Source organism: Aspergillus brunneoviolaceus (assembly GCF_003184695.1).
Source record: "Aspergillus brunneoviolaceus CBS 621.78 unplaced genomic scaffold BO95scaffold_17, whole genome shotgun sequence".
In the NCBI taxonomy this organism is placed as follows: Eukaryota; Fungi; Ascomycota; class Eurotiomycetes; order Eurotiales; family Aspergillaceae; genus Aspergillus; species Aspergillus brunneoviolaceus.
In genome coordinates, this window is record NW_020290747.1 from 113,470 (window position 1) to 139,157 (window position 25,688).

Sequence of the window (25,688 nt, forward strand, 5' to 3'; positions counted from 1 at the left end):
CTTTCCTGGTCGTCACCTTCAACCGATGAGGAGCAAAGAATTGTGTTTCTCAATAACCTGATATTGGGCTCTAGTTATTCATACCCAGCTTTTGTCGGCGTTGAATGGTGTTTGTGTTCCTTAGCAGTAAGGGGCAATATCATGAATAGATGACTTCCAGATATTGCCGAGAAGCTTAACCTCGGACTATACATGCATCGAAACATACTAAGCATTGTACCTATTCTGGCGGATTTGCCTCCGACCACACATGTCCCATTATTTCTGAGATCAAAATCGCATGCACTCCGACAACCGGAGAATCTCACTACGCACCGTAGGGACTCCTGTACAGCCCAGCCCGGCGGTCCACTTTTCCCCCGGGATATTTACATTTCTGCCTCAAGCACGAACGCCACATATTAGCAAGAACTCCTTCTTCCGTCGGTGATCACCAGCTACCTGCACATGCATACCGATACTATAGCGGAAACGCACTACATTTCCAAGTCCAGTATACCCTTACTTACCCACCGCACCGTCTTCCCTTCTTCATTTCACTCTCTTTCCCACTCTCACCGCACATCTCGCCTGCAACACCACCAACCCCCCCTCTCCCTCTCCTCCTATCCATTTGCTTCTCTCCATCCTGCTTGAACTTTCACGCAATCGACCCCATCAACCCTCCACAATCCGGCCTCTCCGGCCCAATCCCCAAAGCCCCTCACCACCAGAGTTTCTCGAAGATAGGTTGACGGCGAGTGGAAGGTGAGGTAACCGGTCCTACAAGCCCCAAATTGGTACTGTACATATACACAGGAACTGAGTCTCCTGGCTGGGCTGGTTTATGTGCTGTGCGGTACAGCGCTGAGTTCTAGGGACGACCCTCCCTTCCCTTTCCCTCAGCCTTGCGTGGTTCCGATGTCAGGGGTCGAGGAGTTGCCACGGGTACGTGGGACACCCCCGTTGATCTGATCTTCTCCTTGCTTTTGGGGGGCGGGGGGGGCTGTTTTATGTCCGCGGCCGGTGGGAGGAATGTCCGTTACTGTACTGTCCAGGGTTGGATTTTGTTCATTTTCGAGTCGGGAAGGGTTGGGTTTAGAGGTGCTTGGAAGGGAGCATGTGAGGAAGTTTTCTTTCTGGAAGGTCAAATTATGGTTTTGGTTCTTTCTATGTCAAGTAAATACTGCGGAACCTTTTTTGGTTTGGATGGGAATATGATATGATAAGATGTATCGTCGAAAAAGAAGAAGCACGTCGCAAACCCAATCGTAAAATCATTTCGAAGGATACCAAGTAGAAGCAAAGAATAGATCAACGACTCTCACGCCCAAGCCCACACGCACACCCACAATCCATGGAGAAGGGTTCAAAGCAAGAGGGAATGGAGTCTAGTGGACCATCAGTTCCGGCTGATGGTGGGTGGTGGGGTTGTTGCTGGCGCCGCCGGCCGCCTCATCTTTGGGTTCCGAGTCATCGCCCATCTCGATGTCCTCGTCGCCGTCGCCGCCCTCTTCCTCGTCGAGCTCCTCCTCGTCGTCGTCACTCTCATCCTCGATGTCTTCACTCTCCGCGTCGGAGATATCCTCCTCGTCCCCGGCGGTGGCCTCCCCGCCCTCCATGTCCTGGTCCTCGCCGCGGGAGGGGTCCGTTCGCTCCGCTTCCTCGAGCTCCTTGACCAGGGCGGCCTCCAGCTCGGCCTCCTCCGCACCGTATGTGTTGCTGTCGTCGACGAGGTCGGCATCCGGCTGGTCGGGGGGGTATTCAGCGGGGGCGGATTCCTCCGAGTCCCTGGCACGGAGAACATTAGCAGCGGGCGCGGCAAAGTGTGAGGAGCTATAGGACGACTTACCACTTGATCGCAAATCGAGTGACACGCGGCTTCTCCGCCAGGATGTTGCGACGGATGCGCTCGATGATGGGCTTGGCAGGCGGGTCGGCGGTGAGCTCCTCCGAATCGTACTCGTTGTTCACGTAATATCCCACCCGCACGAACTCCCGACCGTCGTAGCTGCAGGTGAGGAGGATGACGGTCACCCCCAGGATCTCTGAGGTGGGGATGCGCTTCAGGTCGGGCGGGTCGGCTTCGAAGATGAACTTGTTGACGCCCACCGGGATGGGGCCCACGAGTAGCGAATCGAGTTCTTGGTCATATTCGGAGCTGGGAAACTGAGGGTTAGTGTCTGGTAGAAAGTATCGGAGATGGGGTTGGGTTTTTGAGGCTGGGGGCTTACGAGGTGGCAGAACCGACGTAGGTGAGCTTCCACTCCAGATCTAGTTTGTTGGAGAGATTTAGCGGCTGCGGTTGTAGGGAGGTGGATAGGTATGGAGAGAGTATTTGTTTTTTTACCTTTTTGAAGTTGTTCAAGGCATTCGAAGGTGATCTCGAATTGGTAGGGCGCTGTGAAGGGGGCGGGATTGTTGACAATCTTGACGCCGAGGAGAGAGACGACCGACATGGTGGTTTGGAACGGAGGTTGCGAAGCCTTGACTGAGGGCTTGGGTATGGGTGAAGAATTATCAGATGAAAGGGTGTTGAGGTTGAGAAAGGTGGAGAATTTATAACAGATGAGAGAGGAACAAACAAAGTGCTAGAGGAATGGCTCTAGTTTTATTTGGGAAAGGAAGGGAGGGAGGGAGACAGAGGGGAGGGGGAGAGGAAGAGGGAGAGGAAGAGAAAGAGAACTGGAGGGATAAATGGAGGCGAGAACGACAGCAAGTAAGTTATTGTCTGTACCTAATGGTAGTGGTGGTGGTTGTTATGGTAGTGGTGGTAACTTAGTAGTAGCAGTGCTAAGGCCGTCAATTAAACATCCCAAAGAAGGATCGGCAACGCGCCGCCGGGCGCGTGTGGGCGACAAGGCGACGCATCTTTCGCGCTCACCGCCCACAGCTCATCACGTGCTATCTATCGCCCAATGCGTGACAGCCCGCAGCTTCTGCCACAAGCTCCAGCCCAGAATCCACTGCAACTGCACCTCATCTCCATCGGTGTGATACCTGTGAGATCCACCAGGAGGGTTTCTTTCATTATCCGAACGTTCAGTCGCTTGCAGCTGTTGCTATTTCCTTTTCTTTCTACCTTGGTTCCTTTGAAGCTACAATCTAGAAGACTTGTTCCGATCCTTTGTCTTTTCCAGATTACTCTGGGTTGGCAGTCGGTAGCACCGCCCGCTTGACACACACCCTCTTCTCCGTATGATTCCCTAAGAGTCATCTCGATCTCATTCCCCTCTACCTCAACGTCAGCTCTCCAGTCGCTAACCGCCACTCTTTGCAGGTAGTCCGACTATTTGACCCTTATCGCGAGCGAGACCACATCCTTTTGTCATGGCTGAAGATGATGCCGAGAACGCCTTTTTCCAGGCTCAGGCAATGAATGCGGACTCTGTGGACTATAAGGCTGTGGAAGAGCATACTGCAGATAGTTCAGATTCAGATGATTATGACCCTTCAAAAACACTGCCAAATCAGTATTCTGTTTCCTCCGCGACAGATTCCAAGCAAACTGAAAATGTTCCTTCCGTTGCTCCTCCTTCCAATTCCACCCCGCCACCAGACCAGACCTCTTCTTCTTCCCTTGCCCCTGAAACAGACCCTAGTCAGCAAGCTGGCAATACCTACCCTTCCCAAACACCTTCCCGAGCTGAGTCTCAGGCATCAACATCTGGCCTTGCCACTGGGGCTTCTGTTCCGCCCAAGACCAGGACGATTGGGGGGTTTGTGGTTGAGGATGAGGACGAGGATGATGCGGGTGATGCAGATGATTATGAGCCGCCGGCTGTACTAGGTGTCGAGGACATGAATACTATACCTTCGCAACCCATTTCAGGAAATGCAAATGAAGCTACTTCTACCCCTGATGTATCTTTGGATGAGCCTGCGCAGGAGTCTGCCAGCGTCAAGAATGTCCCTAATAGCTCTTTCCCTGCTGCTTCTAAAAATGATGCGTCTGTGGCTTCTGGCCAGGAGTTGTACAACGCGCGTACTCTACCGCCGGACAGCGCGCAGGAGAGCAATGCAGCTACTCCCCAGCCGGAATCTCCCTCCACGACCAAGGGTCGCCTGCCTCACGATCGCATCGGCATCCTGGAGGACAGGATCAAGGAGGACCCCCGAGGTGATATGTCTGCCTGGCTGGAGTTGATTAACGAACACAGAAGCCGCAATAGGATCGACAATGCACGCGACGTCTATGAACGCTTCTTGAAAGTGTTTCCTTTCTCGGTGAGTATCGCTGGATTCACTCGCCAGCGTGACCCTTGTCGGCTAATTGCCTTCTAGGCCGAACAATGGGTTGCATATGCGAATATGGAAGCGGAGCTCAATGAGCTCTTCCGTTTAGAACAGATCTTTAGCCGGACCCTTTTGACCATTCCCGACGTCCGACTGTGGACCGTATATCTGGACTACGTTCGTCGGCGGAATCCCCTGACTACAGATACCACGGGCCAGGCAAGGAGAATCATCACTGCGGCTTATGATCTAGCCTTTCAACATGTCGGCGTCGATAAGGACGCGGGAGCCATCTACGCCGAGTATGTCCAATTTATTCGCTCGGGCCCCGGAAATGCTGGAGGGTCTGGATGGCAAGATCAACAGAAGATGGACCTGCTCCGCAAGGCCTACCATAAGGCCATCTGCGTCCCCAACCAGGAAACCAGCGCACTCTGGAACCAGTATGATCAATTTGAAAAGTCACTGAATAAGATGACGGTAAGTCTATCAAGCCGGTTTGTGGTTGGGAGATTGTCAGGCTCACATTGAATTTACATAGGGCTTCAAATTCGTACAGGAACAGTCGCCGGCCTTTGTAACCGCTCGTACCGCTTACCATGAGCTGCAGCACATCACGCAGGGACTCCTTCGCACATCACTGCCCAGAATGCCGCCTGTGCCCGGCTCTGATGGCGACGTCGAGTATGCGCAACAGGTGGAGATCTGGAAGAAATGGATTAAATGGGAGAAGGACGATCCACTTGTGCTGAAGGAAGACGACCCCGCGACCTTCAAAGCCCGGGTGATCTATGTCTACAAACAAGCTCTCATGGCTCTCAGATTCTTGCCCGAAATGTGGTTCGAAGCAGCCGAATTCTGCTTCCATCATGATTTAGAGAATGAAGGAAATGAGTTCCTGAAGCATGGCATAGACGCGAATCCGGAGAGCTGCTTGCTTGCATTCAAGCGTGCTGACCGGCTGGAAATCACTACCGAGTCGGAACAGGATCCCATCGTGCGCGGTGCCAAAGTCAGAGAACCCTACGACAGACTACTTGATTCGCTCTACGAGCTGATTGCCAAGGCTCGCACCCGCGAAGATCAAGATGTTGCTCGCCTGGAAGAAACATTCGCCAAGATGCAACCCGAGAAGCCGCCGTCGAAAAACGATGATGACGACGACCTGCAGGAGGCAAAGGCGAGGGAGTCTGTCAAGAAATCCCAGATCGAAGCCGTTCGGAACGCACATGCGATCCAGATAGGCATCCTTTCCAAGACTGTTTCGTTCGCCTGGATCGCCCTCATGCGCGCGATGCGCCGCATCCAGGGCAAGGGCAAGCTCAACGAGATGCCGGGATCGAGATCGATCTTCCAAGATGCCCGGAAGCGCGGTCGCATCACGAGTGATGTTTATATAGCGAGTGCTCTCATAGAATATCATTGTTATAAGGATCCTGCCGCTACCAAGATCTTCGAACGAGGTGCCAAGCTTTTCCCGGAGGACGAGAACTTCGCTTTGGAGTACTTGAAGCACCTCATCGACATCAACGATGTCATCAGTAAGTCTTCTTTCCCCCACTGATCTCAGGAACCTGTCAGGAACGATATTGATTTCCGCCGTGCCAGATGCTAGAGCGGTCTTTGAGATGACCGTGAGGAAGTTGGCCTCCAACCCGGAGAATGTGCACAAGACCAAGCCCATCTTTGCCTTCCTTCATGAGTATGAGTCACGGTATGGCGACCTCGTCCAAGTCATCAACCTCGAAACCCGTATGCGTGAATTGTTTCCCGAAGACCCAACGTTGGAGCAATTCGCCCATCGGTTCTCGACCCCGGCTTTCGACCCCACAGCCGTGCATCCTATCATTTCACCCTCCCAGACCAGACCCAAGGCGGCGTACGCGGCGGACCAGATGATGTCTCGCCATGGCACTCCCAACTCTCGATTCCCGGATCCGTCTATTACGAATTCACCCAAGCGGCAGTTGGAGGAGTTCGACGACGATATGAGCCGCCCACGCAAGTTCGTTCGGGCAGAGTCTCCGCTAAAGACCACGCAAAGACGCCAGATGGACCAGAAGCGCCCTATGGCCACTCAATCCCAGTTCAGATCCCAGGGGTCACCTGCTCCCCTCCCCCGAGACATTGTCAACCTCCTGAGTATGATTCCTCCGGCTTCTGCGTACAATGCAGGCCGGTTTTCTCCGGAGAAAATGGTCGATCTCATCCGCAGGATCGATATGCCTAGTTCCATCTCGCAAATTCCTTTCCCTCGTGGGCTCGGGGCAGGGCAAGCACCGCAATCCTTCCCTGGTATGTGACTACCCTTCCTTCAAAACACCACTGCTTGTGATGAAGAGTGGGCTAATAGCTCTTGGCTTCCAGGTGCCTATCGGTCTTAATCTTTGAGTCATATAAACACGTTGTGGTGTAAAATTCTTTTTTTCCTGCGCGAATGTGGCCACCATGCACCCGCGCTGTATCATTCGTTCTCATTTTTGGTTGCGACAGCGGCGCGGCTCTGGACTGTACAGTTGTTGGTCGTCTTTTGCATTTGATGAGTGGGCGTTTCAAGCTTGGCGATTCCGTCGGTTGATCTTCATTTTTATTGTCTATTTTAATCGCGTCGGGCGGCTTTGTACAGTGTGGCATCGGCCTGGGAAAGGCGAGGCTTGGGTTGTTGCTGCGGGGATCATATCATTCAGTTCTCTGCCTTCTCGCTATATCACTCGATCAATCAACTGTGTTGACCCATATGTTCCATCTGCGCAAAATACCATAGCCCTCGAAGACTTTGGGATGTGGCAGTATCGTGTCCGGGCAATTTCGTCATTTTCGAGCCTGAAAGCGAGCTCGGTCAGCGTTCATCTTTGGTTGAATTGCCGTGCTGAGTTTAACCAACAAGTAGGCTCAGGCATTCGAAGATCAAGTGTCTGCGTAGAACGTCGCATATGTCACTGCTGTTTGCGGCTGCGGTGGAGAATGGAGAAAGACGGTGGCCGTAGTGCACAAGCTTACGGCTCGTATGTCCTTGGAGTCATGTCCATGACCATTGCGTTGCTCGGTCCTAAAATTGCTATAATGGTCTTCCGGTTCCAGCATAAGGCTGGGATTGATATTCCTATTTCTGGCTTGTCTACAGGATGTATACAGACAACGAGCAAGACTCAGACACCTCATCTGTATCAGCTGTAATCAACATCGATGCTCAGATGGGTAGCATGACGCCCAGTGGCACCTAAGCATCATTTGCCCATCGCTTGCCCATCACTTGCTCCGCAGCACTTCCTCGAGATAGCTTCAGCTGCAACTCATATTGCACCCACATCGACTTCTCTGCCGGCTTACAACTATACCAATTAGCAACACCTCATCTCGACCCACCTGTTTTCCCTATATTTCTTTCATGTTGTATCACCATATGGTCCCCGTCAGTTCCTCGTTTGCTCCTTTCCGGTAGCTAACCTCGTTTGCCCCGGAGAGTACCTAGATATCTGGCACTGCACTCACAACGAACTCCCACATTCTCTCTTATGTTTGCCGTACCCACTGGCTTATTTCCTTTTCTACCGTCCATCCCGTGTCCCGTTCTTGTTCTTCCTCTTTGGGTGAGCGCGTCGCGGTCGTGGTTACCATCCCAGCAACACATCGCGTACCACACTCTCACCACACTCTCAATCCCACTCATCTCGGGCCTCACTCCCACCCCCATCTCAATTCTTACCTCTCCACTCATCTCTTCCCTCACATCCAACCTCACCTATACCCTAGATTCATACCTCGGCCCTCTCCACATCCCTCAGTCTCCCTTCCATCCTTCCTCACATCTTTCCTTCCACTCCTCCATCCCACTTTCAATCCGTCAGGATACCCATAGCAACCACACCCATCCCCTCGAACCCCTGCCTGAGACAACTTCCTCTGCCGGTTGACATCTTTCTCCATACCTGCAAGCAGCAATTGCTCCGCTGCCTGCGTCCTAATTCCTCCTAGTCGATCTTGCTTGACCGTCGCAGTCGAATCCTATCCAGGTATGTGCTTCCGAAAATTCGCTGCTATTGCACCGGGGTGCATTGCATGCAAGCATGGCCGACATCTGCAATGCATGGCTTGTCGCATCCTCGAGTCCTTGATCACTGTGCTGCGTAACAAGCTGGCTGACATGTCGAGTTACAGGAGCAAACGAAAATAGTCCAACATCGGCTCTCCTGCTTAGCAAAATGGCTAGCCATAGCTCTGGTCCGTTGGCGGATCCTGCCCTGGAGAAGCCGAGATTGGTCACAGACATGTGCAGGAATATCGATTTGCCCATGGGAGCATACAATGTTAACCACCTGGTATGTTCATTTCCTGTTAGGTGTTTTCCAGTCAAACGGTTGCTGTCAGTCAAGGCCCTGGGGATAGTAGGGTTGGTGATAGTCGCGACAATGCTGTATTTTCCGAAGACTTTTGTCTGTCCTGTCTGTCGCTCCCTCTGATTTTCGTATTCACTCTGCATAGTCTGGACTTTGCATGACCTAATCGCACTTCCTTCTCCCCGAATCCTGTTTTCACCTCCTCTGTTCTGTCTCCATTGAATACCCGGATTATGGCACTCATTTTATTCTTTCTATGGGGAATGGCCTTGAATCGCTTTGGATCTATATGCTTCACTGCGGCTCTTGGTCGATGGCCCCATTCATCCTTCTGGGGATTTAGTACATGCTGTCGGCTTCCTATTGAAGACACCTGGTCTTCACTATTCTTGCCAGCAGATCCTTGAATGGTTTTTATTGCTTCACTGAGCGGCAGGCCCTGGTTCTGTTCTGCCTCCAATATTTAAGAGCCCTCTACCCTCTCTCTTTCTCTCGTCTTCTTCTTTCCATCCTCCATCATCCTTTCTTGACCACAACTCTTCAAACATTGAACTTCGTCTTCTACCTTCGTCTTCCATAAGCTACCTACCTTCGTCTTTCTCAAGCTACCAAGACTTCCCCTTGCCTTTGACGAACAGCTACGTCTGCCTATCACACCCTACATTCCCAGCCTTACCTCTCTACCCTACCCCTTCCAATCTCCTATTTGATCTTCACTTCTATTCAACATGGAGAATCTGGAAGCCATCGACAAGCTCCCAGATGGCCTCCGCCATCTGAGAATCCGTACTGATGACGAGATGGAAAAGTACAAAATTCCATGCGAGACCGTTCCTCGCCCGGCCTTCAACACCACGGGAAAGGAGATCGAGGTCACTTTGAACGCCTATCCGATCCTCAAGTTTCCAAGTAGGAAGATTTTCCAGTACGATGTAAGTATAGGCCGCTCAACCACTAGCATATCATACTCACAGTCTACCTAGGTCCAAATCGGCAACGGCGCTGAGAAGAATGCCGTGATCAAAAAGGTCTGGGATTCCAGTGCTAGGAAGGCCGCCCTCAGGGGCATCATTTTCGATGGCCAGAAACTGGCTTGGTATGTCTCGCCCCGCGTCCTCGTGTGCAGCCTGACTGAGGTGATATTAGGACTTTGAATGATTACAAGGATGGCGTGAACATCATGGTCGATTTGGACGCCGAGCAGGGCCGTCCCAAGGGTGCTAAGGCCAATGTTTTCCGTCTGCTTGTACGACCCACCAAAGCTGTCGATCTTTCGGCCTTGAACCTTTGGCTCCAGGGACGCACCGATATGTCGGAGAATGTCCTGCAAGCCTTGAGTAAGTAGCCTCTTTGGCTGGAGCACGATCAAGAGCTAACGAACGTCACAGACTTCCTTGATCACGTCCTCCGCGAACATCCATCTACCAAGTACGTGGCAATCAAACGCTCGTTCTTCGACCCTGAAGGCGCCTGCCAGGATTTGGGCCAATGTGTCTACGCCTTCAAGGGTGTGTATCAGGCTATTCGTCCTGCTTTGGTGAGCGCACCCAGTCTCCCGTTTACCGCTTTGCTTACTTATACTTCTTGCAGGGCCGTGGACTTATCGTGAACATCGACGTCTCCAACACTTGTTTCTGGTCTCGCTGTGGTGTGATGCAGTTGGCAATTGCCGTACTGGATGCCAGAGATATTCAAGAGGTTGTGCACAAATGTGCGCCTATTTCAGATAAGCATGGCGGTACGACCGAGTCTCCACATTTCTTTGAGGTTCATCGCAAGGTGAGAAAGCTTGTAGTGCAAGCCCACTACAGAGGTTGTCCCTGCACTGGCGTCAACTTCACCATCAAGGGCCTGGTCAACGGCAATGCCCGCCAGTACATGCTCGACATTAAGGACAAGGCCACCGGAAAGGTCGAGCGCATGAGTGTCGAGCAGTACTTCAAGAAGAGGTACAACATTTTCCTCGATTACCCTGAGCTGCCAATGGTGGAAATGACCAAGAAAGGTGTTGTTTACCCCATGGAGCTCCTCACAATTCATGGCTTTACCCGCTATCCTTGGAAGTTAAACGAATATCAGACCTCCGCGATGATCAGGTATTGTGCTTCTCGCCCAGCTGAGAGGCTCAACTCGATTCTGGGTAACAAAAAGATGATGGACCACTCCAACGACCCTGTCCTTCGTGCTTTCGGACTCCAGGTCGATAACAACATGATCCGGGGTAAAGCTCGTCTTCTCCCAAGCCCCGACATTCAGTTCGGTGGTAACCAACGCCACAACCCTGGAACAAACGGCCGCTGGGACCTTCGTGGCAAGAAATTCTACCAGCCAAACCGACGCGCCCTCGAGGCCTGGGGTGTGGGATATTTTGTGGGCAAGCGTGGTGCTGCCAACAAAGCTCAGGTTGAAGCCTTCTGTGACGGTCTCATGAAGGCCTATGCGGGACATGGCGGACAAGTGGCGCGGCGGCCAGTCGTTGTCGAACTCAAGGAAGATATTGGCGAAGCGATCAAAAAGCTCTATGACACGGTCATGGCCAAGTGCGGCAAGCAGATTCCTCAGCTTCTTATGATTGTTGTCCCCAACAAGGACTCTTTTGCTTATCACCGGATTAAGAAGTCATGCGACTGTCGCTTTGGTGTTCCTTCCCAGTGTGTGCTTGCGTCCCACGTCATGAAGGGGAACCCACAGTACTATTCCAACGTCCTGATGAAGGTCAATGCCAAACTTGGTGGCACCACAGCACGTGTGGTCTCTAAGACTCCGGGTGCAACTCTCCGACCCAACTCCATGATTATCGGAGCAGATGTCACGCACTCCCCAATGGGCGTTTGGTCCCCGTCCATGGCCGCTGTCTCTGTTTGCATGGACAACTTCGGTGGTCGTTACTTCGGTGCTTGCGAGGCTAATGGAGATCGTATTGAGATTATCAACCGTGCCAATCTTGAGATCATGCTTACTCCTCTGATCCGTGAATGGATGTCTACCGTTGGACAGGGGCGTGTCCCCGAGCATGTCTATTACCTCCGCGACGGCGTCTCGACCGGCCAGTTTGAACAGGTCCTTAAATCGGAGGTGTTCGATATGAAGGCCATCTTTATGAAGCTTACCCAGGATAGATGGGCCGGTAAGTTCACTGTTGTTGTTGCGAACAAACGGCACCATCTGCGGGCTTTCCCCAGACCCGGTGACCGCAATGCTGCGGATAAGAACGGCAACCCACTGCCCGGTACTTTGATTGAAAAGGATGTGACTAGTCCTCATGACTGGGACTTCCTGCTCTACTCGCATATTGCGCTTCAGGGTACCTCTCGTCCTGTGCATTACCATGTGATCTTGGACCAGATTGGGCATAAGTCTCATGAACTCGAGAATTTGATTTACGACCACTGTTATCAGTACATGCGGTCTACTACATCGGTTTCACTGCGTATGTTGACCACCCCTTGTCATTTTCACTGCTATTGACACTAACGTTTCTAGATCCGGCGGTTTATTATGCGCATTTGATCGCAGCTCGTGCGAAGAACCACGAGGATGTGTCTTCGAGTTCGGGCCCGCAGAGTGGACCAACAGTCAAACTTACCAACCCGAAGCCTGAGAAGCGTCCTGCCGATCCCAGACTGCTTCCCATGGTTGGCAATTCAAACAGACTTCCTTTTACCATGTGGTACATTTGAGTCTGCGATGCAACTTGGGGATGATTTGACACGGTGCGGTGAGATGGTTTTTAATGGCATTGAGGGCGAAGAGTTGGAGAGTCGGAAGAGTGGGGTTTCCCTTGCAGTTTTTACCCAGTCAAACATGACTTGGATGATCTCTTTACCATCTTGTATTTATGTGATAGCGACTCGGATTGCAGCTTGGTTTTCAGGTCGGCAAGTTGCCTAGTTGATTGGAACTGACCGGTCCTTCGGGACTGGACGGATCTGAACGACAGGGCCAGCTGACTAGAGACGTAGCTGCATCCACTGTTTAGCTATCAAAATTGCTTAATCGAACAATCAAGCTTTTCAAGCCCATTGTGTTTGATCGTAGGTTTGAGAGCAGGATCTGACCATTGTTGGGCTCATGGAATGGCCGACATCTTCAGGGGCTGGGATGCCGGCAGGGAGGTTACACAACCTCATTCCGAACAAACAATCTCGCTTACGGAGCCATAGTCATAAGATGACAATCCTGGAGATGGAGATCCATCGTAGCTCGGCTGCAGGCTCCAGTGCCGGTCCAGGTAAACAAGACTGCTAATGCCTACCAACAGTCGGAGATGACAACCCCCTGGGAATCATCCCGGAATCGGCTCGCAACAAACGCTCAACGGCCGCCCGATGATCTGTCTAGACCACCTGCACGCAGGCAGATGCGGAATAGGGTAGCAACTAGAGGAAAAGAATAAAAATGGAGAAAGGAGGAGGAATAGAGAGGGCAAACCCCAATCCCAACCCCATGCTGTTTGTTCTTGCCGAATCCGCAGGGGCTTCTCAGCCTACCTACCTACCCGACAGGGTCGACCGTCACTTCCCCACTACCATCATAATGTAGTTCCGGAAACATAGAAGAAGGGGCCAGTTTGATAGTTTTTGGTCCCAAGAAGCCCACAAAGTGCAGCAGTGCAGTGCAGTCACTGTACTGTACCGTCCAGTTCGCAAATGATAACTTACCGGAAAAGTCGGGGCCGACGAAGGAAGATTTCGATCTAGGGACTCGGGAGCAAACGTGTTGTCCTTTTCTGGGGGGAGATTGTCTCTCTCTGCGGAATTGTGAGGGAGGGAAAGGATCTTTTCGTGTTAGTTCCTTGAGTTGTTATATTTTTTTTGGGGGGGGGATGCTATTGTCTTAAGTCAAGGTGGTTTTGGGGATGGGATTTCAGCCCGCTGTCCGCTGCATCAGCGCTGGGTATGGGTATGGGATTTAAGTTCTTAGGGGAGAGAGATGGATGATCGACCCCAGCAAGCGCCAGAGACTCGACTCGGGTTTAGCATACCGGTAGACTAAGGTGAAATCTTCTGGTTTGTGCGTAGGGCGTGTTTGGAGAGGATGATGCGTGTACCCGGTTGTCTCTCATATATCCGGTCACTGATGGACCACCCAGGGTGATGGGGATGGGGATGGGGATGGGGATGGAGGTCCCCCGGTGGGTGGGAAGGAAGCGAGGCGCGAGCGAGAAGCGTGAGCGTGAGCCAAGTCTATACCTCTCTCTCTCTCTCTCTCTCCCCCCTCGAGATTTCCAAAAAACCAGCGTTATGATCCTCCACCGCCGAGGGGCGAGGAAAGAGTCCAGTCCAGGATATCGACGGAAGGGGCCAGCGATTGTCTTGAAGATACGAGGGCGCAAAACCGCAGCAAGTGTATCGATTGGTGCTGTCCAGCGCATTCGATGGGTCGTTCGTTTGTAGCGACAGGGGTCCTTTCCGACACACGCACACACACTCTCTCTCTCTTGTCTTAGGTGATTGTGAGGGAGTGGGCTGGTAGTTATGTTTGGATTGGACACGGTGAGTGGTTTTTGTTCTTGTTTGTGTCTTTGTCTTAGAAATCTCCCTCTGTGAACATCCTCCTCGACAGAAGAACCGACGGGATGAGTTAGGGCTGTGCCACCCTTTCGGAATACTGCTGCTGCTGCGCCCATCGGAGAATTGGTGTAACCCACTCCCACGACAAGAAAAAAAAAGAACAGGTGACAGGGATCCAGATTTGATTTATTATTTTGATCTGATCTATCGACTGTGGTTTGCCTGAAACATGTCCGGCGGGTGGAGGACCCGGAGTCAAATCTCATACCAAAGAGATCCTGGTTTGCACAAGTCTCGTTCCTTGAAAGATATGTGGATACACTTTTTAGATTTGTTGATCCCTCCATTGCCCTTCGCTGCACTCATACACTCCGGTATTCTGGAGTAAAGAAATAGAAAACACGCGCCTATCGCACACTGAGCACAATCGAGGATCACAAAAAGGACGGGGAAGCAGAGAAAGAAAAGGAAAGAGGCTGGTCAGGGTGATGCTGTCAGATGTTAAGGTGGCAAAAATTTACTCAAAAAGAAGACAAATCGCGAAGGGAAAAAGGGTTCACCATGCCAGGTATAATAGTAAGAGGCAGGGAGAAAGGGACGAGAAGTAAAAATGGCAAACGCTACAGTTACAGGAATCTCCAAAACCGACCTTGTGCCCACCCGCCAATCACCCGAGCCCAGAAAAAAAGGTTGAACGTGAGACCACTCAAGAAGGGTCTTATACCATGATCATCATAACATTTCATGACGCATCAACAGCCACCGTTCCGTTCGTCAGTGGTGCAGCATTGTCAACGCTTTCCGCACCGACGCCATCAGGCCCGGTATCCATGTCCCTTTTGCCACTAAGGTCAGGAGTGGCATCCACAGAAGGCTCATCAGCGGGATTGGGCTTGACAGCGGTGGTGGCTGAAGCTTTCGTGCCATCCGCACCCGGCAATGCCTCCTCTCCTTCTACAACAGATTCAGAAGCGCCGATGCTGGCCCCACTGTTTTTCTTGACTTTCTTCTTACTGGGTTCCGACATTCCGAGTTTGGAGGCGGGTTGTTGGCTTGCAGCAGATGGGGGAAGAGGTCGCTTCTGCGGGCTGGTGGTGAGACCTGAAGCTGCTGCAGGTGGCTGAATTTTGCCGGATGCAGGAAGACGAGGTCGGGCGGCCGTAGGTCGTTGTTTCGGGGGAAGCTCAAGATCTTCGACTAAAGACTCGCTGTTACTGGTCTTCAACTTGGCACCAAGGAACCCTTGTACCAGACCAATTTGCGAAGACAATGTCTCAGATGTGATGCGAGGGTAAGCGGGAGGCGGGGGAAAGAGCGTGACAGCTTGTGCAGCACTGATGACAATGTCAGCATGAGTGTCTCAGTCTGGGAGGAGTGAAAAAAAAACGCACCTTGTGTTCTGCGCCTGGGCAGCATTGTACATCCTATTCTGCAGAAGATGAAGCGGAACACTGAGGGTAGCCAGCCCAAACTCTCTGTCCAGCCCCAACTCCTTGAATCCGAAGAAGTCTTCATCAATATCTTCGGCGAAGTCACCGCCAATGAACTGCTCGCTTCCGTCTTGGAAGGCACTGGAGCCATCTTCGCCGCCATCCGCAAGGGCAGGTCGCAGAAGCTCGGATAGCAACGACCGAAGACGGTCATGGGCAGTTGAAAGCTTGGTCCCGAGACGTTCGACGTCGTCCTTGATGTATGACTCCAGGCTTTCCACATCGACACCAACAGAGGAGAGCGTATGGAGGACCATTTCCGGTTCCGTATACGCTCGTTTCCATTGCGGCGCTGTGTTCGGTTCTGGAGTTTCAGTCGCCGGAAGCTTCGGTGTTTCCATGTATGACTTCAAAGTCTCTCCTATTTTTTGGAAAAAGTCCGAGGCGATGTCGGTAACTGCGTCTAGAGCTGACGGTTGATACTCTTCGAAACCAGTGTGATAGAATATCTTCGCTACTGAGCGCTGCAGAGCTGCTTTGCACACCCACGGAGAAATGACCGGGCCCCCGTCGTTCATCACATGTGCGGGAACATCGTGTTCAACAAACGGTTCAGGCTGATACTTCTGGAACTGGTTTTGGTACATCTGCGGCGCATCAGGACCCGTGATCTTCAGTAAAGTCTTAAGGGTTACTTACCTGAGATTGCAGCTGCATCTGCTTAACAATGCCGATCTTCGAGCAGACCTTCCGTGTCTCCTGCATTTGACGCATGTTCGCATCCATCTTGCGGGAAAGTTTGCTGTCCGGTTGAGTGAACGACCCGGACGGCAGCACGCGCAAGAATTCTTCAGAGGCATCCACAATGTTACCATCGGAGTCCTCCTTCCATGACAAATGCGGAGGCAGGTCAGGGACGCCCGACATTACGTCGTAATAATCAGGAATTACCCGATCCTCGTCCACCTCGATTCCTTCGGCTAGGGTCTCACCCGCTGCGCCAGGGTCCAGACCCTGCGCGGTAGACTCGCGGGCTTTGTCGCCCTCTGCATTGATTTGCATTTGGTTTCTCAGCCACCGTCTCATACCAGCCTTGGTCCTAAGCAGGGCCGGCTCCTCAGAGTTGAGTTTGTCGCCCTTGAACAGGCGATGTCGCTCCGCGGCAATGACAGCACGATCCTTTTTCGTGACCTGTTTCCAGACTTTATACTCGGGGTCCTCCGACTCCACGCCAGACGCTGGTAAGGCAGTCAGGGTATTGTTGTTCGAAGGTATTAACCCATCAATCTCCATAGCGTCACCCTGGCTTCCTTGGACACCGGCGCCAACACCAGCAGGATCCGATGGGGTTTGCGTTCCCCCGGGAGGTGGCGTGGGAAAGCCATTCTGGGTGCCTTCCATCACGGTGTCTGAATCCGACCGTACAGGCGCGGGTGGTTGAGAGGCTTGACCCGCAGGAGGTTCCGATCCGCTGGGGGTATTCCGCACAGGAGCAGCTCCCTTTTTCGATGACTTGCCAGGCGCCTTCCTTCCACGGGACGACATGATGGGCTCATCGTCGCTCTCGTCTGCGCCATCCATCTCGGCGAGCTGGAGCCTCCGCTCTTCTGCTTCCACCTCGGCCCGGTCTCTAATGACAATCTCCGGGATAAGGGGAACGAGCTTCTCAGTTTCTTTCTTCATATACAATGCATGTTTACGCAAGAAGTGCTCGGGGTTAGTGTTGTACTTGAAACAATTGGACCATATTAGGTTGATATCGTCAACGAATTCCTGCTTCGACTTATACTGCAGAGCCTTGAGCTTCTTAGTCATAGTGCCAAGGTCCATGGGGTGCTTGATAACTGAAATAGAGGTTAGCATACTGAAGAACGACGATCCGTTCGCAAGACAGCAGAGAGTTCTTACTCGTGTAGTAGTCAGGCGCATCGCGCTTGTTGACGCGGGTCAAAAACGCCGTCGAGTGTTCTGTCATGGCCTTGAGTTCACTGAGGACCTTCTCGGCGGCCTCATAGAGCTCCTCTTGACCGATCTTGTCCTCACTGGCCCACTTGCTTCGGTTCTTCCGAACTTCGCTCATCAGACTGCGCAGCTCTGCATCCGAAGCTTGCACCATGGTGCGCTTCATGTCAATGCGCGCGATCAGGTTCTTGAGGGTCAGGCTCGAGGCGCCCAGGTTGGCGCTACTCAGCGAGCCGTACCCATTGGAGTTGGAATTGGGGTTGTTGCCTGCGTTGGCCTGGCCCGACATCTCCGCCTCGACTTGGCGCTCCGACTCTTCCAGTCGCTGCTGGTCCAGCATGGCATCTCTATCATTTTCTAGGGTGTAAAAGAGGGTGTGGAAACTCCGTTTGGCGGCCTCCTCGGTAGCCTTTTTATCTTGTTCTAGCTTTTTGCGGATGTCCTCCAGGGTTTCTTTCTTAGTTTCTTTTTGCGCTTCGATGACGACCGACACGGAGCCACTGGAGGGCCGACTGGGCGACGGGAGACCGCTCGGGTCGTGAGATGTGCCGAGTGACTTGGGCTTAGGAGGGGTTGGAGCCTCATCATCGTCGTCGTCGTCGTCGTAGTCGTCGTAGTCGTCATCGTCGAGTTTCCTCGCGGGTTTCTTGGCGGGTGCGGGAGGCGGAGCCGACTCGTCGGCGCGTTGGCTCTTAGTCTGGGTCTCCTCCGCATCGGCGACCGCGCTGCGGGCGGCCTCCTCGGCAGATTTCTGGTTGGCGAAGAGATCGTTGATTTGCGCCTCGCTGCGCTTGTACAAGTCCCGGAACATGGCGATACGTGGGTCATCGTCGGCTGCCAGATCAGCATCGGATATCAAAGTTCCCGCGTGCAGGCCGTCGGCATCGGCCGAGGCGCGCAACTGGGGAGTGCGAGCGCCGGAAAAAGATCTGGAATAGCCATTGGCCGACCGCGCATCATGAAGGTCGTCGGGAGGGCGCAGATGGCCCGGGGGGAGCCAGGCGTGGTGGTGTCCGAGCGACATGCTCGCTCCAAAACCCCGATTCTTGGGGCGCGGGCGAGGGAGGGGGCTGCTGCTCGTTTCTCCACGGCTGGGCTGGGGGGGAATATCAAGTCCGGAGAGGGAAGAACGGGGCGGGGAGACCGGCGGAAAACGACATAGAGATTCAGGAACGAGCGCGAAGAAGCGAAGGACGATGGAATAAGAGCCAAAAGTGATGGCAGGGCAGCGAAATTTGATGGAAGAAAGCAAAGGGCGCCTGCCGTACAGTTACGAGGTTCTCTGCGCGAACGGGATGAGGTGAGGTTCCAGCAGCCGTGAAAGGCGGAACGGCGGCCGCCGCAGGTTTAGACCAACCGCGCAGTTCTGATACTAAGCCCGAGCTGTTCCCGGGAGGGATAGTGATAGTTATACTCAACAGATAAATGAGTCCAAACACAAAGAGGGAATGTCAACAGGTAAGGTAGATGTATAAGGGTGTGTTCTGGATCATTGATTGTCTGTGGTGCTATTTGGATTGGGAGAAAAGAAGTGTTGAAGCAAGCAAGCAAGCAATTAGGTGAAGATGGATGGGAAGTAACAGAGGTAACAGAAGTAACAGAAGTAACAGAAGTAACAGAAGTAACAGAAGTAACAGAAGTAACAGTGCTAGAAAGCAACGGGATTGGATGCCTGACGGCCTGATCTTACCTTACCGTATGGTCACAGTCACAGATTACAGCAAGCAAGCCAGCACATGACGTTCTCGGAACTGCATCACCAGTTCGGTAGTTAGAGCGAACTTCAAGTTATCTATTAATCACCAACATCGCCAGACCTTCGACCTCTGTGCTTCCTCCCAGCCAGCTCTGGGCCGCTGTCCACCAACTTCTGATTGTTTCTTAATTTCCTCCTTCTCCTCATCATGCGAATCCGCTATCCTTTTGCGGGTGAGTATTTGCTCTCTTCCCCATTTGATCTTCTTATCGATTGCTCTCTCCCACCTCCCATTCCGGGCAAACACACAGACAAGATGAATTTCCCAAGCTACCTCTATCCACCACACACAAAGTTATCCGGAGATAGCTTTGAACTACAGCATCTTCTTCTCCACTCCATACATCTCAACCATGCTAATCAATCCCACCCAAAACAGGCGCCTTTGTCTTCCTCCTCATCCTGGCCGCCTACATCGGCCTCCTCCCCCACAGCGACTCGTCCAGCATACCGTCCCAGCTGCAACCCAATGACAAATTCCTGCATGTCGTGACCTTCTTCCTCCTGTCGCTCGTCTTCTACTGGATCCCGGACACCTCGCGCCGCCGCACCCTGCACCTAACCCTCGTCGTGTGCACCCTCATCCTGGGCATCGGCTCCGAGATCGTCCAGGGCCTGCTCCCCAACGGCCGCACCTTCGACCCCTTCGACCTCCTCGCCAACATCGTCGGCAGTCTGGGCGCCGTCGGCCTGTGCAGCTGGTACCATCGCCGCATGCTCGACCGGCGCCGCAAGGCCCGCTTCGGCAGCCTGGGCGGCGGCGACGGCGCCGACGACGACGTGGAGCTGGGGCTTGCCGGCAGCGGCGGCCACCACCTCGATGACGACCATGACGGCCTCGGCCCGCAGGAGACCGGCGTCCTGAACCTGGAGCAGGAGGTGGACAACTGGGACGAGAACGCCGTGGACAATTGGGACACGGAAGATGGGCCGGACGAGCTAGGCGGGACCGCCGGGACTTCGCCGGGGGAGGCCGGGGATGGGAAGAAGCGGAGTGATTGATTTTTTCTTGATCGCTGGAAAATCGATTGATTGGGATGGGTCGGTTGGGTTGGTGGTCGATTGGCTGAACTGATTGACCATACAATTGTGTGATATCTCTTCCTTTCATCAACTTTACCAATCGATCGATCAGTCTCCCCCAACTATCTCCTCCCAACCCAAATCCAACCCTCGTGCCAGTAGGGTCTGCAACCTGCAACTGGAACCTTCACCCAGGTACTAGGCAGACAGACCACACCCGCCCTCATAGAAACGACGTACATGACGATCGACCTCCAACCCCCCTCTGCCAGGTGCTCTATTTCCACGCCCTCAGCCCCATCACATCTACCCAGCTATCATAAGCACTCCGAACCTCTCAGAAACCAAAATCCCACCCTCACTCTACCGCGGCGGCCATATCCGCACCCCATATTTGTCATATAGTATATACAACTATCACCCATGGGCCTTCATCCTCATGAGCAAGAACAGGCACAAGAACATTACAACCACGCCACAAAGCACATAATGACCATCATCCATCGAGCTTTATCTATCTATCTTTGCTTCCCCCCCCCTAGCGGCTCATCTACCTCGCCCGTGATCCTGGCAAACATGCACTGTACTAAATGGCCTTCTAACCGAACCGGGAGTTTTGTTCCCACCGTTGGAAGGAGGTAGACTTTCCCGCTAAGGAGGGGGGGGTTTGCATCGAGAATGGTGGGCGAGAAAATGCCTGCTTGATCAAATAGGCGGGTCTTGTGTATTAGGTACTGATTTTCTCTGGAGCGCTTTTCATCCTCCCTCTTTCTTTGCGGGTTCGGGTTCGGGTTCGGTTGTCTTCGGCGGCTGGATTGAGCGAGGGGAAACCTGGTTTATTGTTTACAGATATACTTACGGGGAGGGTATCCAGTTTTGATGGTTCTGTGGGTATCGTATTCATGAGGCATGCAGAAAAGAGATTAGTGTGGTGGGTTCGGGCCATATCCTGTAGATTCGTGAATTGGAGTATCAGGGAGGTAGGTAAGTAGATCTATCTGGCAGTGAAGCATAGAAGGCAGATTGAGAATAAGGTCGAACATGCATCACGGTTCACCATTCTAATAGGTATGTAGGAAAGATGAGGGAGAGAGAAAAGAGCCAGAGTTGTGGAGACTCCGAAGTCACACAGCCGTCGATATAATATCTCCACTCCCGGTCATGAACGGCGACATGGCCTGGACAGCACATCAGATAACAACATGGAGAGGCAAGGAGCATAACAGAGGATGCCAAAGAACTATTCATAAGATGTTCATCGTGACTATAAATATAAAACAGAAGGTGGAGACGAAGACAACTGCAACAAGCGTCGCGGTGGACGGAGTGAACAAATATAAGGATTAGAGTAGAATAAAAATATGTACTGGAGAAGATTATAGGTGAAGATTATTGTGGCCGCGAGGGGGGCGCTCATTCATTATCAGACACCTCCGGTGTCCCCGACCAGCTACGCGTCGGTGTGGACGGCTCCAACTCCGGTTTGGAGGAAACGTGGTAGTTGGCGAGGTAATTGGCCTCGTTGGACAACTTGGCCATCTTGGTGGACCGTTCGTCCGACTTGCGCCCGGTAACCTTGCCCAATTTCAGATCGGTCTGCTCGCGCAGGACCTCGTATATAAACTGCAGCTGCATCTCATTGTAGACCATCATCATCCGCTGCTCGCGCATCTGATTGACCGTCTCAAAGACGGGGTCGACCTCCGGGCCGACGGCCTCCAGCAGCTGGCCCGATTCGAGTTCCTGCAGCAGGTGGTCGAGCGCGATGAAGGTTCCGGTGCGGCCCACGCCGGCGCTGCAGTGCACGATGCGTGGATTGTCCGGCGCGCTCTTCGAGTCGGACAGCTTGATCAGCTGCAAAAGCGCATCCCGATCTTCGCCTTCGGGTTTGGAGTAATCGGCCCAGCCAGCAAATAAGAAGTGCCACACGGTCTTGGTCTCGCCGCTGAAGGTGAGCTGAAGCTTTCGGATTTCAGACCGCGACGCGGGATCCCACGAGGTCTCCAAAAGTGTGACTTCCCCCAAGAGCTCGCCGTTGCTGTGCTGATCGTCGTCGCTTGCGTACTGATCGGACTCGACTTGCCGCAGAGGCATGGAAGGGCTGTCGCTGTTGAGGGGGAAATACTGCGAGCACTTCTCGCGCCCGGACTCGAAGGTCTGCGTGAGCATGACGACTACTCCGACGTCCTTGCTCTCATGAAACACCATCTGCCAGAAATGGGCCACATGGCCAAGCTTCGGGCCCTATTTATCCATGATAACAGATTAGTAGAGCACGCAGAAATGTCCCGTTCGTATGTGCCCCGCTTACCTGGGTCGCAATATACCTCCTTGCCTGCTGCGACAGTGAATCTTGAAGAACGATCGGCGACGCGTTGATGAAGTCGCATTCACCTTCCGGGACGTGCAGGTGAATGCGAGAGTTGGCCCATGCCTGGACGTTCATATATCGGTTCCTTGCTCTAACTTCCGGATCTGCCTCTAGCGCCCATCGATGTGAGGGGTCGTTGGCCTGTGTGCCCTCCAGAAGCCGCGTCCGTTGCATCCATTCAAGTTCTTCGAATTTGTTATGAATTTCTGCGATCCCAGCAAGAAAGTATTAGTCGAAGAACCAGCGCATGAGATGGAGAGTAAAGACAGCAAGCAGCAAGCGCTCGGGGAAAGGGTAGAGAAAGCGGGCGCAAACGAACCTACGACCGACTGACAGAGGAACGGCGGCACGGAATCATGATCGCCAACGTCCAAAGCTGGGGCGTCATCGGAGCCGTATGCGATCTCCAAACCTGCCTCGGTGTCCTCGGGGAGAGCGCGCTTAGTAGACTGGACGCTCGTGTCGATTTTAATGGAGGGATGCGCCATCTTGGCCGCAGCGATCCTCTGGAAGGCCCGAACCTTGCCCAGGACGCCGCGCGCCTTTTTGGAGACCCGCTTTCTGGTGGCTGCGAGTGTACGAGGACCGTTGCGGAGACTGGCAGTGCTATGGGGAGAAGGAGAACGGGAGGTTGGGGCAGTGGTGGTGGTAGGGTTGACAGTGGCCTCGAAGTCGTTGGGGGCGGCGGCGGCGTGTGGCAGCAGCAGGGATGATGAGGGGGATATCTGAAGCGTTGACAGATCGGGACAGCTGTGGAAGCTGCCCCTCGACACGGCAATGTGCTTGGCCAGATTTCTCGATCTCACGGGGACAAGGCGCGCACGAATCGTAACGTTAGCCAGGCTGACTCGTTCGACGGACTAATCGTTTTTGTTTTCAACCAAATCGGACTGGCGTCACTGCAGCCAACAGTATGTAGGTTTGGATGTATGTATGTACCGGTAGGTAGTTGGACAAAATAATCTCGGCAAGGATAGCTCTGAGGGGTCGCGGAGGGGTTGAATGAGATTATGAGTTCAATTCAGGTGGCAAAGATCGTGGCTGGTGAAATTCTTCTGCTATATTTATTCTCTTGACGATAAAAAATGCCACACCATATCCCAACGAGAAAGGGGGGGAAATGCTTGAACCTGGGCCAAGGCCAGAGGAGCAATTTTTTTTTCTCTCTTCTCTCTCTCTCTTCCCTTGCCCTCACGGATATTCCCCTCGCGGCTCTATTTCGAAGCTGCACTCCCCGCACTGCCAGAGAACGTGGCCACCCGTCCGATGACTTTTGGTCGGGAAGAAAGAGAGAAATAGAGCGTATGTGGAAACAGAGCAAGAATGCGAAGAGGAAGTATAGCTTGTCAAGATGTCCTTGCAAGTCAAAACCTATATCAACACAGACGAAAGAATTTTTTTTTCCAGTGACCGCGGCAGGATCGATCTTGTATAAAACTAACGGTATTGGACTAATCACTACAATGGGATTCATAGCTGGTCCTGGCAATCCGGAGATGGGCATGCATAAGGTACTCCAGGCTGCCAGGGACCTTGAATTGTTTCGTTGGCCTCGGGACAAGAACGGTGATGTAATCAGGAGACCTGGATCAGCTCCGGCAGGCGATCCAAGATTTCCCTTCATGGATCTATGTACTCTGACCTTGATGAGAGAGGGAGGTGAGAGTCAAAATAATTCATTTAATTCATCTGGGACAGTCTCCATTCATGATCGGAGATGCATTCTTGTAAAGGGTTCCATCCCGCGTCGGAGACTTTTCTGTCTCTCATTGGTCCCGGTCTGCTGTTTGCTTGCTCAGTCTCGGCTGTGGCTGTTATTGGCCCTGTCAAGTCAAGCACCCGGTCGGGTCCTTAGGTAATCTCTCATCTCGGACTCGCTCTAATCTCCGCTCTTTCTCTCTCAGCACCACAATTGTGTTCCCAGCGTCGTAGCCATAACCGCCACCTGTTTATGCAACCACTGATTACACTGTCATCGACAGTGCTGCTCATGGTGTTCCACCGGTAGACGATAGACGGTCGACTGAATTCCCTGAGGATCTCTGCAGGATGGTCTTCCGGATGCTTGGGCTCCAAGCGTTGGAGGTGTGTGTCTTTGGGCATAATGGACTCCTCTCATCCCTTCATCGCACAGCAGCCTAATGCTAATGCACTTTCCCTTCTCTCTCAGACGCTGCTCGTTCGTCAGGTTTGTCAACGATGGCCGAAGTCCGCTGCGAAACCTTAAGACTGACCAAAGTCACTCCTTATGACAAAAAAGCTGCTCTCCAGCCGGACGTTTCACCGCGTCGTTGGGAAGGTCCATGAACAAGTTGAACGTGTGAAACACGGCGTGCCTCCGCCAGAGACGCCCCGGATTAGCGGCTCCGGCCGTCTCTCAAACCCTGGTATGCCAAACAACACATAGACACAGATTGCCTGCCATCTGTGTAGAGTCTCGAAACACATTGAGTGGGGATTGGTGGTCCTGACAAGATACATACCTAGATTGTACCCCGAGAAGGTTCTGGGCATACTTCAAGGAGGAGTGCCAGAATCAATTCAAAGGAAAGCCCACGGAGAAATACTGATCGGCGAGCTGGAAATTCGACTGCGGAGGCTCATATCAACCAATCTATATCCCTATGATACCCATCAATTCAGACTGTTTATTTAGTAATTCTCCGGTTTCTTGCTTGGTGCCAGACCAACTCATGGTGTATTGCATAGCGTACATCCATCATCCGAATCAGCGTCGAGCGAGCACTCGTCCTGCCTCGTCCACTTCATTGAATCGGCTTTCTTGTCCACCCAGGTCGAATCTGTGAATGAAAGTAAACATCTCACAACTGTAGGCAACATGAACCATCGATGTTCATATCTTCGCACCAGCAACCTCGATCTCGGAAAATCGTCGATTGAAGAGATAGGTCATCCAGGGAGAAGTCATGCATACGATCAAATGCCCACCTCGTAGATATCGAGCCTTGTCCATGTCGCAGTCGGCACGCTCGCGTATGCGAGCAAGACCTGCAAAGCCGCTGGTAAGTTTTGCACAACTGACTCCCCTAAGGCAAGGCAGGGCAAACCGCATAGACTAGC

The 25,688-nt window shown here is 52.8% G+C and overlaps 9 protein-coding genes across 9 annotated transcripts; 5 read left to right on the forward strand and 4 right to left on the reverse strand.

Annotated features, from left to right (window-relative positions):
* Positions 1 to 1,118: 1,118 nt before the first annotated feature.
* Positions 1,119 to 2,775, reverse strand: asf1 (nucleosome assembly factor ASF1). Its single transcript, XM_025586020.1, has 4 exons — positions 2,330 to 2,775; positions 2,214 to 2,253; positions 1,832 to 2,140; positions 1,119 to 1,770 (listed from the first exon to the last, which is right to left on the reverse strand). The coding sequence occupies exons 1-4, from the start codon at positions 2,436 to 2,438 to the stop codon at positions 1,371 to 1,373; spliced, it is 858 nt and encodes a 285-aa protein (XP_025444543.1). The 5' UTR covers positions 2,439 to 2,775; the 3' UTR covers positions 1,119 to 1,370.
* A 182-nt stretch (positions 2,776 to 2,957) lies between these two features.
* On the forward strand, positions 2,958 to 6,922 carry rna14 (cleavage polyadenylation factor subunit RNA14). The gene is made up of 6 exons (XM_025586021.1): positions 2,958 to 3,175; positions 3,260 to 4,206; positions 4,264 to 4,695; positions 4,757 to 5,756; positions 5,824 to 6,510; positions 6,583 to 6,922. Exons 2-6 carry the CDS (start codon positions 3,310 to 3,312, stop codon positions 6,597 to 6,599), a joined length of 3,033 nt encoding a protein of 1,010 aa, XP_025444544.1. The 5' UTR covers positions 2,958 to 3,175; positions 3,260 to 3,309; the 3' UTR covers positions 6,600 to 6,922.
* Positions 6,923 to 8,176: 1,254 nt separating this feature from the next.
* On the reverse strand, positions 8,177 to 8,695 carry BO95DRAFT_491174 (uncharacterized protein; the record flags this gene model as incomplete). Its single annotated transcript, XM_025590637.1, has 1 exon — positions 8,177 to 8,695. The coding sequence occupies one exon, from the start codon at positions 8,693 to 8,695 to the stop codon at positions 8,177 to 8,179; it is 519 nt and encodes a 172-aa protein (XP_025444545.1).
* A 585-nt stretch (positions 8,696 to 9,280) lies between these two features.
* BO95DRAFT_384561 (putative eukaryotic translation initiation factor eIF-2C4) lies at positions 9,281 to 12,520 on the forward strand (the record flags this gene model as incomplete). Its single annotated transcript, XM_025583456.1, has 6 exons — positions 9,281 to 9,484; positions 9,536 to 9,648; positions 9,699 to 9,889; positions 9,941 to 10,089; positions 10,143 to 11,982; positions 12,036 to 12,520. 6 exons carry the CDS (start codon positions 9,281 to 9,283, stop codon positions 12,230 to 12,232), a joined length of 2,694 nt encoding a protein of 897 aa, XP_025444546.1. The 3' UTR covers positions 12,233 to 12,520.
* A 2,280-nt stretch (positions 12,521 to 14,800) lies between these two features.
* BO95DRAFT_64693 (SAGA histone acetyltransferase complex subunit SPT7) lies at positions 14,801 to 18,642 on the reverse strand. The gene is made up of 4 exons (XM_025592116.1): positions 17,404 to 18,642; positions 16,195 to 17,339; positions 15,457 to 16,142; positions 14,801 to 15,399 (listed from the first exon to the last, which is right to left on the reverse strand). Exons 1-4 carry the CDS (start codon positions 18,479 to 18,481, stop codon positions 14,808 to 14,810), a joined length of 3,501 nt encoding a protein of 1,166 aa, XP_025444547.1. The 5' UTR covers positions 18,482 to 18,642; the 3' UTR covers positions 14,801 to 14,807.
* Positions 18,643 to 19,263: 621 nt separating this feature from the next.
* BO95DRAFT_408978 (VanZ family protein) lies at positions 19,264 to 20,215 on the forward strand (the record flags this gene model as incomplete). Its single annotated transcript, XM_025584124.1, has 2 exons — positions 19,264 to 19,386; positions 19,593 to 20,215. Exons 1-2 carry the CDS (start codon positions 19,362 to 19,364, stop codon positions 20,213 to 20,215), a joined length of 648 nt encoding a protein of 215 aa, XP_025444548.1. The 5' UTR covers positions 19,264 to 19,361.
* A 1,434-nt stretch (positions 20,216 to 21,649) lies between these two features.
* Positions 21,650 to 23,095, reverse strand: ptpB (tyrosine protein phosphatase PTP1; the record flags this gene model as incomplete). Its single annotated transcript, XM_025582365.1, has 3 exons — positions 21,650 to 22,480; positions 22,548 to 22,813; positions 22,927 to 23,095. 3 exons carry the CDS (start codon positions 23,093 to 23,095, stop codon positions 21,650 to 21,652), a joined length of 1,266 nt encoding a protein of 421 aa, XP_025444549.1.
* A 298-nt stretch (positions 23,096 to 23,393) lies between these two features.
* Positions 23,394 to 24,828, forward strand: BO95DRAFT_65222 (uncharacterized protein). Its single transcript, XM_025592119.1, has one exon. It carries the CDS (start codon positions 23,693 to 23,695, stop codon positions 24,464 to 24,466), a length of 774 nt encoding a protein of 257 aa, XP_025444550.1. The 5' UTR covers positions 23,394 to 23,692; the 3' UTR covers positions 24,467 to 24,828.
* A 13-nt stretch (positions 24,829 to 24,841) lies between these two features.
* On the forward strand, positions 24,842 to 25,229 carry BO95DRAFT_440718 (uncharacterized protein). The gene has a single exon (XM_025586022.1). It carries the CDS (start codon positions 24,856 to 24,858, stop codon positions 25,012 to 25,014), a length of 159 nt encoding a protein of 52 aa, XP_025444551.1. The 5' UTR covers positions 24,842 to 24,855; the 3' UTR covers positions 25,015 to 25,229.
* The last annotated feature ends 459 nt before the right edge of the window (positions 25,230 to 25,688 follow it).